This window comes from Micropterus dolomieu, linkage group LG19 (assembly GCF_021292245.1).
Source record: "Micropterus dolomieu isolate WLL.071019.BEF.003 ecotype Adirondacks linkage group LG19, ASM2129224v1, whole genome shotgun sequence".
Taxonomy (NCBI): Eukaryota; Metazoa; Chordata; class Actinopteri; order Centrarchiformes; family Centrarchidae; genus Micropterus; species Micropterus dolomieu.
Genome location: NC_060168.1, coordinates 18,857,402 through 18,876,210, shown reverse-complemented (window position 1 = coordinate 18,876,210; position 18,809 = coordinate 18,857,402). Strand labels below are relative to the sequence as shown.

General features: G+C 39.2%; 1 protein-coding gene across 3 annotated transcripts; it reads right to left on the bottom strand.

The window, feature by feature from the left end:
- Positions 1–290: 290 nt before the first annotated feature.
- On the bottom strand, positions 291–18,809 carry zgc:152774 (uncharacterized protein LOC553526 homolog). Of its 3 annotated transcripts, none has more exons than XM_046031157.1 (17): positions 18,709–18,809; positions 18,530–18,602; positions 15,025–15,157; positions 12,529–12,749; positions 12,142–12,289; positions 11,060–11,213; positions 9,061–9,189; positions 7,583–7,702; positions 7,361–7,464; positions 6,876–7,004; positions 5,594–5,710; positions 5,045–5,122; positions 3,660–3,699; positions 3,138–3,535; positions 2,043–2,526; positions 1,586–1,749; positions 291–1,044 (listed from the first exon to the last, which is right to left on the bottom strand). In XM_046031157.1, the coding sequence occupies exons 1-17, from the start codon at positions 18,745–18,747 to the stop codon at positions 888–890; spliced, it is 2,688 nt and encodes an 895-aa protein (XP_045887113.1). In that variant the 5' UTR covers positions 18,748–18,809; the 3' UTR covers positions 291–887. The 3 variants fall into 3 exon arrangements, with proteins under 3 accessions (XP_045887113.1, XP_045887114.1, XP_045887116.1); XM_046031158.1 differs by having other exon boundaries at positions 5,045–5,119; XM_046031160.1 differs by lacking the exons at positions 15,025–15,157; positions 18,530–18,602; positions 18,709–18,809 and adding an exon at positions 13,842–14,159.

Genomic DNA, 18,809 nt, shown 5'->3' with positions numbered 1-18,809 from the left:
GCCTAATACATAACTGTACCAGAATACAATAATAACCCAAACATCACAATGAACATATAATAGAATTAGAACAAAACAGCAAATATGGTCAAATGTAATGACAGGAGGATTTTCGAGGTCACCACAATTTAAACACTCAAAATGTGGAGATTGCAAGCATGTTTCTTTTAATAATTAGGCGTCATTGCCACCTTGTGGCAAATAAGATGTACTGCAGAAGTTCAGCATTTTGCCTTGGACAAAGAGCACAGTGTTGATGAACCAACTGAAAATGAAGAGGCAGGGTACAATAAAATGTTTCAGTATTTTAATGCAAACGTTTATAAAGGATATGTGAACAAATCTAGAAACAAGCATTCCTTCATGACACTCTAATGCCACGCATGTATAAAAACTGGTTTAAATAGTCAATAAAAACTTAAGCCAAGCAAATAATAGCAGCACATAGCACTTTTTTCAAATGAAGAGCTTGGTTAAAATTAAAAAGCTAATTTTTGTACAGAAATGGGGCTGGCCGGCTCACAACAAAGTTTGAAAATGAAAATGATGTGACAAAAAATAAGTGCGTGTAGCCAATGAACGCTGGGTATTACAACTCTGAACTCCTGGATAAAACATTTTCAAACATAGTTTTTCTTCCTCTAGATTAAGTTAAAATATTCTCTCTGAGTGACTAAAACCAGCTGCAGATTGTTGTTTCTATTAAGACGTCAAACCGATGAACGTAAGAATATAAAAACATTATATTATGGAGTTCATCCACAAGCACCTCCAGTAATGAAGAATAAAGTGAAAATGACATTACTTTCTAAGTGACCACTAGAATATAATTATTACCATATGCTGTATATTTAGCATTTGGCATAATAATAAGCAAACAGTACTGATCATAGTTTCAGTGAGTTGACCTCTACGATCTGCTGCAGGATATTGTCGACGTCTGTGGTCTCCAGACTGATGCCAGCCAGGTCCAGTTGGGGCAGCAGGGCCGTGAGAAGCACCACCACGTTGTTACGGATGCCACGCAGATTCTCCTGTGCCGATCTGATTGGGGAACCGCTTTACCATTAAACATTTCAGTCACTCGGGAAATTTTATTTTATTTTATTCACACATCAGTAAACATGGAGACCAAGGTCTAAAGATGTGTTTAGAAAATGACATCACTTCACTTAAATTTTAAAAAACGAGAAGTGAGAGAAAAAAAAAAATAGTACGTTGGTAAAGGTAGCAGCTGGCATTCATACGAAGATTGGTTTATCTGTTAAATAGGAAATTACTCTAAAAACCAAGATTGTATACTGTAGCTATATAGAGACAGTTGTTTGTCATGCTTGGAAAGTCTAACTTAACAAAATTACACAAAGGCAAACCGCGGTCTAGGCTGATGTTCATTCAGCTATTTCTTCATGTGTACTTATTTTGCATGTACTGGATTTAGTTTTACCTCTATCCACCACCGAGATCTATAAATAAAAGCTGTGACTGAGTACCTAACTTCTGACCAGTACACTAACTCACTGTCAACCAGCATCAGTCAAACACAAAAATGCAATGAGAACTCAATGTGTACATGAATACACACCTGCCGTCTTCACAGGCCTCACTTTCACTGACTCTCGTCCTGCTCTGAGTTTCCGTCTTCTCCTTCCTGGGTCTGTTCGGGTCAGGCAGCTCCTTCTGCCCACATACAGCTCTCTGACCCTGAGCTCCTGGAGTCTGGGCCCGGCTGCTGGAAGAAGAGGAGCTCTGATGCAGAGGAAGGACAGCAGAATGTTACTTAGATCTCGCCGTTAGATTCTTCCTTTCCGTCGATTAATGAGTCTGAGCAGATGTAGGTGACCTTGAATCACATAAGCATTTTAAGTCACCTTATAAGTTCTTCTTCTCAAGCACTGTGGTCATATATTGTAATATAGCACTCTGAGCTCTGTTGGTCAGCCTTTCCATGTTTCCCTATTAATTTCCTTTACAGCAACTATGTTTTGTAATTTTTCGTCATCATAATGAATCTAAAATACAGATATACAAACTCTGCTGACCTCAGCCACGTCCGTCTGGCAGCCGACCTCCCTGCTGGTTCCTTCTGGCTTTTCAGTGCTGCTATCAGCAGTTGTCATCGTGCCTTGAGTTGTCTTTGTGATTTCCAGACCTAGAAGCCTCCGCAGCCTCTGGGTCTCTTTCTCCAACCCAGTCAGCTTCTGCGCGTTAGCCTCCCGGTCACTCCCTTCCGGAGGCAGCGGTCTGCTCCACGGCCCTTCTGTTCGACTCAGTGGAGACACCATCACAGTCTGGGTGGAGGGGAGCGAGTGGGTCCAAGTGAGGCTGGTCGGGGTTCGCTGTACCGCGTCACCTGGTTTCTCTCCTCGGCTGCTGCTGTCCTGCTTGGACTTCCTCAAAGACAGTGTATTGGGTTTCTCAGGATTCATCTCTTCTGCCATGTTTTCTGAGTCCGGTTGTGGCTCCCCCCAAAGGCATGGCTTCTTTTTCACACGGTATAACAATGATCCTGATTTCCTTTTGTGGCTACAGAGAACAAAAGCTAGTGAGTTTGTTTGAAGACCAATACTGTGTGAAAATTCTGTAACTTCTGTAACTGTATAATTGGAAAAATGCCAGCGCATCTTCTCCGTATTGTGTTTACTGTCAATTAATGTCATGTTCATAGCAGTGTCAGTAATGCTTAATAGCCACCTCTAATGACTTAGCTTATCACCCACAAAATTGTCTGCCACCCTAGAGTGATTTGGCTCTGTGCTCTTGAAACATCATACAACAGTCGGCAAAGCCTTTAAATTGTCTGTGGAGGAGAACTCTGGCTGTTGTACAAGCACACCTTTATATCAGATTTGAGCATCAACAGCCAAAAGGCCTTGCCTCCAGAACAACGTTCTCAAAAACGACACCCAGAAATAACCAAACACTGATGTAAAAGGAAATGTCTAAAATAACACCTTGAACTGTGTCATTTATCAGATGAACTCCCAACTGCATTAACACACACAACTTTATCGTGGAGTCTTTGTAAGTTTCTCATGTGGAACTGAATCGACAGTGGATTTCCTTTTGCAAAAGATGGCACTACTGTGAAATACACTGTGCAGTATTTTAAAGGATGTACTTGCATCCTACTCCACCTTAATGTGTCTGTCTTCCCCTCCTCTCTTTCCAACGGCTCCATGTTGGTGTCCTTCCTTTTGTCTCTCTCTTCATCGTCAAGCCTTTGATTGTTTGTCTCATTTTCCACATGTGCCTGCTCTTCTGTGACTCCTGCGTTGTCTTTAATGACTGAGTCTCTTCCAATGTGCTTCTGCTGTGTGTGTGTGACTTCATCTGTCTGTGCATCATCATGTGCGTGTGGGTCTGTACAATCATCCGCCAGGTGATCTGTGTTTGTCTCATCTTGGTCTAGTGTGTTTTCCACTGTGTGTCTTCGATCTGCTGTTCTTATGAGCTCAGGTGTGTGTGTGGGCTGGCTCGGCTCTGATGAACTGCGTGAGAGGATTTGATGTTTTTGCTGGTGGACCACACACACCTGCAACACAAACAACCAGGAACACTTACAATACACGCAGTATATCCAGAAGTGGTACAGCGAAACAGTGCACTGGTACCTTTACCTATAGAAATTTGCTTAAAGGTTCTAATTTTTCACCTACCTCCATTGATTTTTCTCGTTTTCTGGTTTTGGGATGCTCCCTGTGAGAAAAAAAACAGATTAAAGAGTTGAGAGGGACAGACACTCAAAATATGGCAAGGTTTAAGTCTAAGAAACTAAATGTTTCATGGCTTGCCTTGACAAATATAATTCATCTCTGTGATTATTCTGAAACAACAAGAACTCTTTTTGTGATTTTTACCATGAAGAATTGGCTGAATTAATAACATAATGCCCCCGCGACCCTGTACGCAGGATAAGCGGTTGACGATGGATGGATGGATGGATGGATGGATGAATAACATAATGCAGCATGAGAGATTAAGGGAAAAGTGTATGTACAATCTGAGTGAATTCATAATATCAGCACTGCGTCAAAACCATTGAAATCACATTTCCTCATTTCAATGACGCCACTGTGTTGTCATAGCAGAGATGCTGACACAAGGGCTCCAACAAAAAAGATGAAGGGTCAGCAGGCATAAAAAGGCAAGTCTAAAATGCGCAGTACACTGTTTGGTGTTATGTAATTATATTAACATATGTATATGTGTTCAAGCCTCAAGGCACGATGGGACATCTTGAGCAGAGAAATGCAAGCATGTAAATAATTTTGTGGAGAAATTCTTATTGTGTACATAATTTAAGAAAACAAAAATCTATTCTTGCTCCAAAACTGTGTTTGCTGTCATCCAAATAAGTTTTACTAATTTTCCCTCTCTCCTGCTCTCTGTGCTCCCAAACCCTTGGGCACTTCTCTGTGGATGCCCCAGTTACAGCCAATCAGAAAACTGCAGTAGGTCATTTCTGATTGGCTTTTTTGTCTCCAATCCAATTGGTAGAATGATTATCGGTTACTATGAAAGTAGGTAAGCACTAGAAAAACAGATAGTAGCCCTTCAGCATTAGCCATAGTCTAATGAAATGTTTTATGATATTTTTTACTTTTTATATACATGACATTAGATTGCAAGTTAGTCTGTACTTAATTAGCTTGCAACCTAGTTATCTATCCAAAGTTATCTAGCTTTATTCTGAATAAAATGTCACCATGTTTGGAAAAACAAAAAAAGTCCTTCTGTGTCGATCATAGTCAGGCTGGAGTATAGCAGAACTAGAGTTCTCTCAGCTTGTCAGACAGAAATACACAGTCACGTGGACAACCACCGGAAATAAGAGCATGAAACTGACAGATGGAAACCACAAAATGGCATGTGAACCCACATACACAAGCAGGCGTGCAGTGCAGAGGGAGCAGTATGAAACGTCCATTTGTGAACACACACACACACACACACACACACACACACACACACACACACAAACACACACACACACAAACACACACACACACACACACACTTTGAGAAAGAAATGGGAATTTACTGCTTCTTGTGGGTTTTCTGGTAGCTAGGTGCTAACAGCTCCTCACTTTCTTCTGCTTCCTCTGGTGTCAAACAGCTTCTGAAAGACACAGAGATCTGGCTTAGCAACTCAACTACTGCTAAAGTTAGACTCAGGGCCTTCCGGCTACAGCCGACACAAACACTTTAACTGTTGAGGCACATGTAGATTTCTTGAGTCTTACATCACTACTTTAAGCTTACACTAGTGAGGTTTTGCAACTTACAAATCAATCAGGGATTTAAACATGTGATTACTCATTTATTTTGGGGCATTTAAATCTTTTATTATAGACATATTAGAGACATTGTAGAGATATGACAGGAATCCAGGGAGACAGAGATACAATAAAGGTCCCCAACAAAAGTCCAATCTAAGATAACCCTGATGATGTCACTTAGCAGAGTGCTCCTTTAATACTTAATAAATGTTGAGTGTGGAACAATTGTTACTTTTATGTTTGTTTGATTGTGACAGTTATTCAATTAAAAAAAACAATAATGCAGGAAAGCCATAATTAGAAATACACACTTGTAACGTGGATTGGGGTTCTGGCTGCAGGTCCAGCTTTCAGGAACCAGTTTATAATGATTTGCAGAGACGCTTCGCCACTTCAGGCACTCTTCACACTGTAACCACATGGGTGCCCTGTAAATACAGACATACGTGTGTGAGAACTGTCAGTAAACAGAAGTTGGCATTAGCGGGGAATTCCCCAAAGTATTATTAACTATTTTAAAATGATCTCAGTGAGTCTACATTTGTATACAGCAACGTTTCTGATCAAGAGCATCTAGTGGAAACCGCTTATAGTGATCATCTCTAGTGATCATATATACACTTATATGGATCAAACATGGAACAGAATGATTCCTATACAAATGCTATTTACATCATTTTATAATAATAATCTTGTAGTAGTCAAGTAGTAGCATACAGTGCTCATTTTGGGTCTTTTCATACATGACAAAAAATGGAAAGAAATCAGAATATTGTATGAATACGTTTGTATTCAAACTCTGCTACTGGTTAGTTTTTTGTTTTTTTTTTCTTTTCTTCAGTTTATTTTTAGGCCTGAAACCACAGCCAAGTTTTGGCTTAGTAGCTTATTGGCACTACTGACTTTACTGTATCTGTAAACAGCACAATACGGTTTTAGGCTATAACTTAATTATAACCTGAACTATAGTAAGCTATATTTTATACACAGTACAGTATTAATGTGTAGTGCATATCAATTACACACAGTACAGTAATTTAATTTGTACAGTAATTTGAAAACATTTTAAACAGCTGCACTGTTGAAAGTCAATAAAATTAGAAATAAAGAAAAAATAATAATTTGGTTATAATAATTATCCGCCTTTAGTGATCAATTTGACCTGGACAGATGACATCGATTACCACGGTACAAGCTAAAAATATTTTCTGTTTCTAGTTCAGTACACCATATAAACAAAGCTCAAAAGGCTATAAAGGCATCCAGTCCACATGTTTTCTCTTCTTTGCTAATGTCAACAGAGCCGGTCCAGAAGCAGCATCTCAATCCTCTGGTTTCACGCTTTGGAAAAGAATGACTTATTTTCACTTTCAGTTGAACTGACAAGTTCCTACATGTGAGGGTTATCAACGGATCTTTTTACCGTCGTTTTCCATAAAAGGTAAGGAGAACGTGGACAAATTGTTTTCACTCTTCCTGTGGTTTTATCAGTTTTGGGTACAGCCAGACGAACCAGATGAACTTGTTTTTTGAACATCTAATAACGTTAAGCGCCTTTTATGTATTTCGGAGACAAGTTATGAAAACACTCACTCGGCATGGTCATGCTCGCCTTCATTTTCATCTCTCTCTAGAGCCTGAAACTCTCGCTCTCTTGCCTTCTTCTCTGTCACCTCTTTCCAGTAGTCGTTGAGTTTTAGGCCCAATGCACCAAGGGTGAGTCTTGGGAGAAGGAAAAGACAACACATTTCTTCAGATGTTTTAAACAATGTCTGCTCCTCTACTTTGTGGCCAAAACAACTTTAACAATACTGGGATCAATGTCAAGATTTCAGCTGTGGTCAGCTGTTCAGCTACAATGCACTCACATTTGCGGAAATTCTAAACACTTCCAGGAAGAAAGTCAGTGGTGCTATGTTTGCTCAGAACTTTGTGAATACAGTGTGTAGCAGTATTTTCTGCCCTTATCTGCTGTATGTCAACCATCAACCTAAAAAGCTGGATACTCTATAGCTCATTTTAGCACAAAACATCTTGTGTCTGTCTGCTTTTGTTTGTTTTGTATGTGTATGTTGTACCTGTATTCTTTGGTGTATTCAAAGTCTTGCTTGTTGTGAGCTGGTTTGAGAAAGTTACACTCAATGATACCGATGACTCCGACTCCCGCCCTTTGACCTGAAGTCTGTGGGACATTGGGAAGTGACATTTAAGCAAAGGCAGGTATCCATTAATACTGCATTTGGATGCAAACATTGCATTTGTCAGGCATAAAGAGATACAGTAAAATAATTTTCCTCTACCTTCAGCTGGCAGCCCACTTTCTCGTAGGCTTTAATGAGTCGGTTCTTGTGGTACATCATGATGCCGTAGTGGTCCTTGTTTTTCGGGTTCAGCCCAAAAGTCACCTTTACCTTCTCTTTCTGACAAACACCAGTCAAGGTTAACAGCACTGGACATTGGAAGGTTTAGAATAATATCAGGTAATCTAAATATTTTGCAAGCTCAAGATATCAGTGGCGAACAGAAGCAAAAGCCACATTATACAGTTTGTGGTTGATATTAATTAAAGGAATAAAATAGTTCCTGCAATTATTGAAACTACAATACTTTTTCAATGAAAGGAGGCAATTTTTTTAACAGAAAAAAATGGGGAAAACTGAACAGTGCAAGGAAAAGGTTTGAAACTGCAAAAATATTAGCTCCACACTGCTCACCAACTTGAGACACGTGAGTGTTGAGTGAATATCTTCATCACTAGTGCCGATAAGATAGCCGAGTTTCAGGATCAGTGTCAGATCAATACGTTTTTTTGAGAAAGATCAGGTCATTTCACAAGAGAAGCCACTGTTTTAAAATGTTAATTGTTGTCTATACACAAGAATTTTGGTAGGCCATTTTTGGTTTAAATCTGACCAGACATTTAATACCAGCTTTCAATACTTGACCGTTTTCATTCCTCTGTGCTACAGACAGATTTCAGTTGGTACCAAAAAAAGTATCAAGATGTCAGACATTCAACAAGCATGTTTCATCTGTGCCCAGACTCGCATCTCCAAATTACAGAAATCACTTACTATTAACATTAGTTGTTTAAAGTAGGCATTGTAGATTTAAAATACAGCATAATTCTGCATTTATCATACCTATATACCTATATATACCTATATACCTATATATACCTATATATATAGATATATCTATCTATACCTATATATATATATATCTATATCTATCTATCTATCTATCTATCTATATCTATCTATATCTATCTATATATATCTATATCTATCTATATCTATCTATCTATTATCTATATCTATCTATCTATTACCTATCCTACTTATATTTCCAGAGCAAATGTGTCTTTTCATTAAAAAACAAAAAACTGCTAACAAACACCCCTGACAGCCTAGAGAGAGGTGCATTCGAACTGTGGAGAAAAGGTCCATGTAATTGCCTAATTTACGTTAAGAACTTTCATTCTTGTTATGTGCAACAAGTTTGGCCTTGCCAAAACAAAAACAACAGAAAGGCTTTCCCAGGCTACAGCAAAGTCACACTGCCAAAATTCTCATTTTACAACAACAAGAATTATGAAAGCGAAACAATAATGCATTCTAAAGAGATATGAAAACCACATGAACTGAATCTGTGCCGCTTGTTTTCATTTTCCCTTCTCAAACATCTGTTAAATATTGTAGATAATTTGGACTTTGCAGACAATTAATTGGCTTTATAACACCACACACAGGCAAACATACAGATAGTGTAAGGATACACTGAAGTGGGGTTTGTACACATCATGCTCAATGTGGGTCAGCCTCTTCGACACCAGCTTCGCCAGATTCTTCTTGCCCCTCAGTATAATCTGTGTCCTTGGCTTCAGATACAAGATACTGAGGTAGGCCTGAGACGAACAGAGAAACAGACAGAGAGAGTGTATAAAAAGTAAGACATTTCAAATTTAAAACACCTACTGTTCATTCGTCTTTTTGGTCTGACACCATCTGTTAACACTCATTTTGATATCTTAGCCTGGGGGTACATTATTTAAGCTTAAGACGCTCTTACATGCTCTAAACGGCATGTAATTATGAATCATACAATGATTTTAAGATTGTCAAAACAGAGATGGGATTTTTGAACCACTTACAATTTCAATGTGGCTTTAAAATGAAACTCGGTCAGTGTTACTACAAAACCACAGGTACATCTCGGGTAGTAAAAGTACTCAGGTTGTGCTTGAAACTGTCAAATACACACACACACACACATATAACTACCCTAACCCTAACTTAAGTATGCTATGTAGTGTAGGGGCTTACCCAAACCTTTACCACAACCACTTCATCACTTACCCTTAAATCTACTGTAATCCCATTCATTAAAAGCTTGTATCTTGCATTGTGGTGATTTTGTCTTTTCCAGGTAAATTGAAGAATGACCTAGTCCTACATGGGTTGAAAAAAATCTCTACATTCTTAAAGAGGTGGTATTATGTTTTTTTGCTTTTTCCTTCTCCTTTATTGAGTTATATATCTTTTTGTGCATGTAATAGGTTTGCAAAGTGAAAAAGCCCAAAGTCCTCCCCAAAGTGAGTTCCCATCTCCCACAGAAAACACTGCTCTGAACTGCCTGAAAACAGCTGGTTTGTAGTCCAGCCTTTACTTCCCTGTCTTGTGACATCACAATGAAAATACGTGTCTAATGCTCGCTGAGCGACTAGTCCGACACGGCCTCAAAAACACCAGTGGAAAAACACTGAGCTGCAGCACACCTCTCCTCTCCCTTCCAAACACTAGCTACCCTCCAGGCAGTCAATGGACATGAAGTTGTTACAGTGATGTAGAGACAGAGCTTGATTAAAGCTTTATGGATGAAAAATACTTTTGTTACAGATTAATAACTCACCACTCTGAAACTCTTGCTCCAGTCCAAATTGTCAACCTGGTCGGCAACACATAGCCTACAGCTGAATCGAAGCTGTTTGCGGTCTTTTCGCTGACCCCCCTTTCTCTGTTTCTGATTGGCTATTACCGGCCTTTCGCTGACCTGCCCTTCTCTGCTTCTGATTGGCTAGTAGTCCTTAACTAGGAACTGTGCATGTGCAACTCGTAACTCCCAACAAAGATCATTTAGAGACAAGATGTATCACTCCATAAGCTAAAAACGAAGCCTTTAACACAGGGTGAAAAGAGGAGCTGCAGCAATGTACAGTATGACAAAAATTATTGTGTTTTTCGAAAATTAAACCATGTAAACCTAAATAAGATTTTGAACCTGAAAATGAGCATAATACCACCTCTTTAAAATAAATAAACCACTGAAAATCCACTTGAATATCTGAAAAATTCATTGCTGAAAGCAGCAGGGCTGCAAAAATATGTTTTAATAAAATCCTGTGATATGATCAAAAGCTCAAGAACAGCTACCAAATGGACCTTGTTTTGTCAATTTCTACACTGTTTGGTGTGATTTGGCAATGAAACTGAACTGCCTTGGATGACAGAATTCTTCTTATCCACTTGTTGGAAAGAATATTAAACACCAAACACTATGAAGACACTAAACAGGAAGAGAATGCTATTTTGACAATAGAACCAGAGTTAAAGATGTCCTGATGTGTTTCTTGCAATAGCAGGTGGAACATCCAACATCCTTATATACTCCTCAGTGAAGAAAGAAGAAGAAGGGACATTTTGTATCTTTGTATGATGGGATTCAGGGGGTTTATTCATAAATACTATCACACAGGTGACATACTTACTCATACTCACCCTGAGACTGTAGTGCATGTCTGTGATGTTCTGTTCGGCTCTCAGAGACCCACTGTTCCTCAGACCCTTCTTGAGCTCCTCGATCTGAATATCGGGCAAACGGAAGTCACTCACATCTGTCTCAAAGTCGATCTCTGGCTTGCCATCTTTGGCCCTTCAGGGTGACATATGAGGGAGCGGTTGTTAAAACTAGTAATGACACACTTTGCACCACTGCTCTCAGACTAGCAGCTTAACTAACACCTGCTGGATTTTCTGTTTTTTAAAGCTACATGAATGTGTTTAACGGGCACCACTGTCCAAACCAATTTGAGTGTAATCGCCTTATCCTGGAGTACAAGCAGCATGATTTTAATCTCTCTGGCTAATCTTGGTAAGTGCTTCACAGTTTTTGAAAGATCACAATGGAGACTCCAATGTAAAGAGGAAGTGAAAGAAAGTCTAAGAAACTCTTTAACATGAACCGTTGCTCTAAGCAGCCATTAGAGAACGTTTCTTATGAAAGCCACGAGAACAAAGGGCTTCACATTGTCTCTGCTCTTCATATGATGCTGATATGAGGGTTTGTTTTTGAATGTGTGTTGTTTTGCATAGATTTGTTTTAAATTATGCTTAAACAAATATCACATGTGTGTTCATGCTTATTTGCCGGCCTTTGTTGGAGTCTAGGTTTGCATATTCATCCGTCCCACATGCTGTATATTAGACCGGTCCTAGATCCACACATCTAGGAACTACAAACTCAAATCAAGAATGCTTTTGTGAACTCTACCTAAAGGAATATATTTTGGGTAACATGTTTACTGGCTGTGTTGCCAAGAGTTAGATGAGAAGATTGATACCGCTCTCATGTCAGTATGGTAAATATAAAGCTATAGCCAGGAAATGGTAAGCTTAGTATAAAGACTGAAAGGAGGAGGCCTGGCACTGTGCCTGAACCTCTAAAGCTCACTAATTAACACGTTATATCTTGGTTGTTTACTCCCTAGATATGAGAGTGGTGTTAGCCTTATCATATGAAACACGTCTGTTATCATTCACTTTTAACCTAAATTCAGCATGAGCAAATATATGATTTGGACCTGCGGATGTTCCAGATTAATATCTTGGTGCCTTTTTTGGAGAGAATGGAGTCAAAGTGTGCATGTATCTGCTCCTGGGAAGTGATGATGGAGTGCTGGAGGATGGCTGCCAGACTGGCCTCCGAGTCCTCAGTCACCACCAGAGACTGTAACGCTCAGTTAAGGTCAGGACATAAAGGAATGTGTACACACAAAGTGAAAGAGCAAACAGCTCGATCTGCCAATTTGCATTTAAGACAATCACACTGTAAATTGTCATGCTAATGCACTTGATGGTTTCTAGTTATTACACCAAGAACTCATGAAGATACACTCATGCTAAGTAACAAACTATTGCACACACTTCTTATTTTTTCCTTCCCATGCCCATCATTTCATGAAGGATATTGGTTTGTTGGTTGAAGGGGACAATGGGGACAATGACGGCCTGGGCCTTGATGTTTTCCAGGTAGGTCTGAGACAGCATTCCCACAGTCTGGCAGCCGCCATTCTTGGTGAAGATGAGCGCATCGCGGCCCAGGCGCATGGAGCCAGACTTGAAACCGTTCCCGTACACGCCAATGGCCTGCTGACTGCCCTTACCTGAACCCTTTTCTGTAAATCCAAAGCTGGACATAATGGTGAAAGGGAGGGTGAGTCATCAATAATCAATCATGATTTTTCAGAGCAAAGCTTCATATTGTGTCTTCCAAATGAGTAAGAGTAAATGTAAATGTAAATATTGCTTGTTTTGTCTAAAAGACAGTCCAAAGACATTTAGTAAATAATTATATAAATAACAGAGCAAAGTAGCAAATCCTCACATTTGAGAAATTGAAAGAAAAAAACGTTATTTACATACTTAAGTTAAATCTATGTCACTCAGTTACTGAAAAATCCACTAACAGGGGGTGCATTTCCCGTACAACCACGGATAGCATTGGTAGCATTGAATTATCTTGGTAAGATGCATCCTTAAACTAACCAACATCTGAAGTACAACTGTTTCCCAAAACTGTTTTACCTTGTTAGTCCCACCGTGACATAATTAGAACTAACTTGTTTTCAGATGTGTTTGCCTGTTTTTCACAGCATGAAACTCACAAAACGTTGTCATATTCTGCCTAAATATGTAAGTTGTGACCGATATTAAGTGACATTATTATGCTATAAGCTATAGCTATTTTTTATAGCAATAACAACATTTTAGAAGAAAGAATTAAGAACTACTAACGATTACGAGACATTTAGTAAAATAGGTTTTATCTGCAAGTATCTTCATTTCAACGAAAGCTCTCAGGGATTTATTTATACTGCCGCATTCAGACCAAACGCGAATTTTCTCCTCGCAACGCTTTACTCGCGTGAATACATTCGCTGCAAGTGTTCACACCACAAGGCGATTTTAACGTGATGACGTGTATAAACACAACTCGCCACTACTACAGCTGTATGAAACCAAAGTAAACATTTTGCTGTGATTAAATAGCAATAAATGGATCAAACTGATGCCGAAATAACTACAATATGATGCAGTTTTGTTAAACATATGAATTCATGCTTTGTCAGGTCTGTCAGCAAGACAGCAGGACAACAACTTCTAAAATGTTTGTTTTCTGAATGGAGTTCGGATCAATCAGGGCTATGCTATGCTAACTTGGTCCCTGTAAAGTACAACGATAGCTGGACTAAAGTTACATACACATGTTTTCTGAACTCACCAGGTAGTTCAACCTCCTCGCTTTCTTTTCTCCCAGCAATGTCCAGTTTTGTCCGGTTTTTATATAAATATGAAGCAGTGCCAAATGACGCTAACAACACTGAAACTGGATGTGCACGGAAACTAGCCGCTGAGAAGTTCGAGTGAAGATAAATCAACATTGTAATTATAAAAACTAAAGTAAAAAGCCAATTTAATAAAGGTAGTTTACTCCGAGCTCCTCCCTCGAGTAAACGGCGTAGTTGTAAGAGGAAAATCCAGTCCGACCATGGGTGTTTATTCGTCCGAAAGCTGGAGCGCTGCTCCCTGCTCCCCTAGCCCAAGTTTAGCAGCTCTCAGCCGGCCTGCAGATTTTCAATCGCCCGCTCTCCCTGGCCCTCTCCACACAACGCTCTGAAGCTGTCGGTGACGTACGGACAATCTCAACGTTGATAGGCTATCGCAACACAGCGTCATGCGATTTTCTCTCTTGAGTTAAAAATAGTCACCTACACTGAACGCTCGCTTTTTACAACTACAATTAAAAAAAACTTTGCCTGAAATATATTTGTATAGCAGGGTTATCTAACATTCCCTGCTCACACACATTACATCCACCTCCTAAGACTGCATTTTCCGCTATCTGTGACGTAGTCACCATGAACTGAGCTTCTACCACAGGTCAGGAGCTGTAGTTTGAACTATGCAACTTAACGACAGTAGTTGCGGAAGTTCGTCAGAACTATGGTTTCGGGGAACACCTACATCGCTTAACGATGGTTCGTACCACGTAAGTTACCAACTTAGTTACCTCCATAGTTCGAACTAGGGTTTTGGGAAACAGCTGCGTTGCAACTGCATATTTCCAACCAAGGAAGTTGCTACCATAGTTAGCAACGATGCTTTTGGGAAACACACCCAGGTTCAGTTCTTTGTTTATTTGTGTCACATGTTTATTTGTGTGTACTGTGTGAATATGATGGACACTGTGACATGAGGGTCTTTGTGGTTGAATGTGTGTGTGTGTGTGTGTGTGTGTGTGGTATGAGAAAGAATACAACATGTACATACAACAAATGCTGGTGAGTCACTCTCTGCGGTTAAAATACAGAAGAAACTATGTCAGTGTGAATGATTACATTTCTGTTGCAACATGCCATTGCATTTTTGATGTGTTTTTCATTTACATGTCAACTTCACCTTACCTGAGCATCTTGTGCAGTTTGCTGGGGGTCATGCCGCTGCCATTATCAGTGAAAGTTAGACAGAGGTGACCAGCTTCTTCAACTACATCTATCCAGATCTGTTTAGCAGACACACCTGGATCTGATGCATTGTCTACAACATGAGGGAAAGAAAACAATTAACAATAGGGAAACAGAGACCGTCATACAGATTGTAGGGTGGAGGGAAGAGAGATTTTCTCATCTACCCTTCATTCACATTGATTTAGTGTTTCTGCTATGTGGTCCATTCATAGTAATTATAGATATATAAAAAACTATTACAATTCATTATTATTCTAGAAAAGTTTTGATTTATTATAACTTGGGTCTTGTTTTTGTAGTGTTCACTCACACTTGGTGTTTATATCCCTTTTATTGGTAATAATAACCCTCCATTTCACCAATTACTGAGGACTGGGACCACAATTAGAAGTTGTAATTAGAAGAACAGTTTAACCAAATCACGAAAAATGTCAAATCATTATTTCTTTTTTAGTTCAAAGGCAGATTTTTGCTCTTGAGTGAAAGCCAGAGGTTAATTGTTAATTGTTTTAAACTATTTTTGATGTCAGAACATGGCAAATACTTGCCAAACAGGATCATTTCAAAAATCAGAGGTAGAACATTCAAAACAATTAAATTGAAAAGTTGTTTTTTTTAACAAATATGAATGAGTAAAATGTTTTTTTCAGTCCTATTTCCTAATAATAGAATAGAAAAATTAATACAAAAATTAATGAAAGCTACTGACTGATAGTCTAAAGTAATTTTACTTGTTTGCTTTGCACTTCATTAAACCAATATAAGAACTGATCACAGACGTGTAAGCACGCAGGAAGGCAAGAGAAATAAGTTACAACTCTGTATCGTTACATTCATTAGCCAATACCAACACAAAGCTTATTAGCAAAATTACCTACCACATAAATTTAAAATCCTTACAAATATGTACATTCCTTACACATAATTGTTTCCACTTACGACTGGAGCTAAACTCAAGTTACACTCTCCCCGTTCAGCCTTATCAGTCCCTGTGAGCTCAGTGTGCTACCGTAACGTAGGCTACTATTTACCTTTCCTGTTACCTTTTTACTATCAATGTACGTTTGCCGCTACATTTAAACTTGTTCAAAATAAACTACTTCTGTGTTTACAGGAAATAACAAAACAAAAGCCGTAAAACAAACACTTACACTACACTTACATTTACAAACGGAAACCTTACTCATATGTATAGATGTGTTATTTTTCCTTGATTTAAGACAGGTACACAAAAGCAGGCTTCTCATTTCTGGCTGGCGAATGTCTATTTTGGCAGCTGTAGCTAGCTAGCTAATAGCTAGAATAGCTGGAATAGCAGAATTAAGCAAACATTAGCTCAGTAAGTTGGCTGAAAATGCTGTTTCCTACTGACTTATTGTTTCAAGCTGACTTGTGTTATATGGGGACCTTGAAAAAGGGTCTTAAGAACTTGATGCCTCAAGTGTGCCACAAGACTGAGGCTAAAACTGCATGTTGCAGGCAAAAAGTCTATTCTCACTAGTTGATAATCCATGTGGCAGACATGGAAATAAAGAACCTTTTTTTGCAGTGTAGATCAGCTAGACAGCTCTAGTACTAATTTGCCTTTGTTTTCTCTTCCAAACATCTTTGACACACCTGGGGGTTTGCTGATTGTCTGACTGCACATGTTTCTTGCTCCCTATGACTTCTTTTAGCAATGTCATGACATTCCCAAATAGCAGCAGTTGACTTGCTGAATAGCTACAGTGTTATTTGTACCACAAAGTGGGGTGAAAATTAAGCCCCAGGTTTTTATAAAACTGTGATTGTTTTTTAAATCAATCAATCTAACTATAATCAAACCATATTTGAATAGCACCTTTAGAATACCAAGGTTTACAAATTTATTAAGTTTGTTGCTGCTTTTCATAAAATTCTCTTTTTTCCCTTTTCTGTTTATACTCTTCAGACCTTTTCCTCTTTGGCTGTCTCTCGGACATCTCTCCTACTTCACAGTGCCTGGAGTCCAGCACGTTAGAATGTGCCAGTGTATAGAACTCTCTCTCCCTCTGTCATCTTCCCCACATCACTGCTGTGCACAAGCACTAACGACACCTACTGGTGATTGGCTGGAACAATGTTGTGTTACAGGTTCCACACCAATTACTTTGTTTTCCATTTACACAGCCATGTAAGGAAAAACAAAAAAAAAATTTCAGAGCACACACAAAACGGAGAGCTAGAAAACCGTGAGCAAATATTCACTGATTTTACCAAAAAAGTGTATTGGATTACAATCACTTACTATCCCTTTAAGTGTTTCAGTAAACATGACAGTGAGCCAGCATGCACATACCAGGACCCTAAAACTGAAGCATCTAAACAGATTTCAGCCATCATTAATTTTATACATCTGTGATTTTCCTACCATCACATGTCAAATTTCAGGGAATGAAAGACAAATGCTATTAATACTAATAAATATGTAGTAAATTAAAGTTTGAGTTTACTTCTCTAATCTACCATGCATCTGTTTTTATGCGCTCCTTGCTTGACACCAATAAAGTGCATCTTTTTGCTTATGTCATATCTTGATCAACACCCTTCTGACAGCTGAACAAACATTAAACATAATATCCCCAGAGTTAATTTGCTGCAGGGCTGTCCAGCTTTTTGTGAATTATTGAGTCACTATTCTGAGAACCACAGGTACTCCCTTAATAACATTAGTTTTCCAATGCCAACATATGAACTCCCGATGTAACGCCCCTAACTCTGCACTCTTGTCACCTTCTCTTTACATTATCACGGAAGCAGTGATGTGCAGGGTGCACCTACATTTACACAGTCCACTCCCACAGATGTTCCTGCTAAAACTCAGCAGCCAACAGATGGTCAGCACGTCTGGACCAATGAGAGAGCACAGAGTGGAAAAACGACACATCAACAAATGTTGATCAAAGAGAAACAGAGTTTTGTATCACGTGGGGGGACATGTACAAATCATGGAGTGATTCTTAATGCTGGCCTCACTCTGTCCTTTTAAACACAAAGACCTATGGAGCCATGGTGATTCTATACATAGGGACTTTAAAACTTAACTACTGTTTACATGTTATTATAACTATATTATTAGTGAGATAACTGACAACATAAAGTACAATAAGCTCACTTTTCATTACTTAACAACATACTTATTACCATGAAACTCCCCTACGCCATACAGTCAGCAGACACTGACAATTATGTGAGGCACGTAGCAGTAATAAACTCGTCGAGGGTGTGGAACAGAAAGAGGAAGTCCATTCGGTCCATCTTAGCAGCAACACAAATGTCTGTTTAACGCAACAGTCCACTGTGCGTGCGACAGCGGAAGACTGCATGAAACCAGTGAAAGTTGCAACAAGTTGCGCGCACCACGGCTGCAGGTGCACAGGACCACGCGAAGTTTCGATAATATTGATTCAATATTGTGACCTACCTATTAACTCTGCCACCGCGCTGAAAGGCCAGGTGTGACTTGTAGAGTTGCTGTTCAGGAAGGACGGGCTCATCTTGAAATGAAATTAAGAACAAGTCAGTGAGTTCGTTTCACTTTTAACTGTCATTCTTCTGCCTCTGAAGCAAAAGTCATACAAATAAAAAATGGGAAATACATACTGAACTCAGACGAATCCCATGTTCGCTTAACCTCGCCATGTTTCGCGACTGTGTATTTTGCCTCTCGTGTAGTCTGTCTGTTTTTTATGCGCGCAGGCACG

What these genes read in the sequence shown, in the direction of transcription:
- zgc:152774 (XM_046031157.1), bottom strand. Translation starts at nt 18,747, where the DNA reads ATGGCGAGGTTAAGCGAACATGGGATTCGTCTGAGTTCA. An exon ending in ATGGGATTCGTCTGAGTTCA is followed by an intron (nt 18,603 to 18,708) that starts GTATGTATTTCC and finishes TTTCATTTCAAG; the next exon opens with ATGAGCCCGTCCTTCCTGAA. An exon ending in AAACTGCACAAGATGCTCAG is followed by an intron (nt 12,750 to 15,024) that starts GTAAGGTGAAGT and finishes CATTATGTCCAG; the next exon opens with CTTTGGATTTACAGAAAAGG.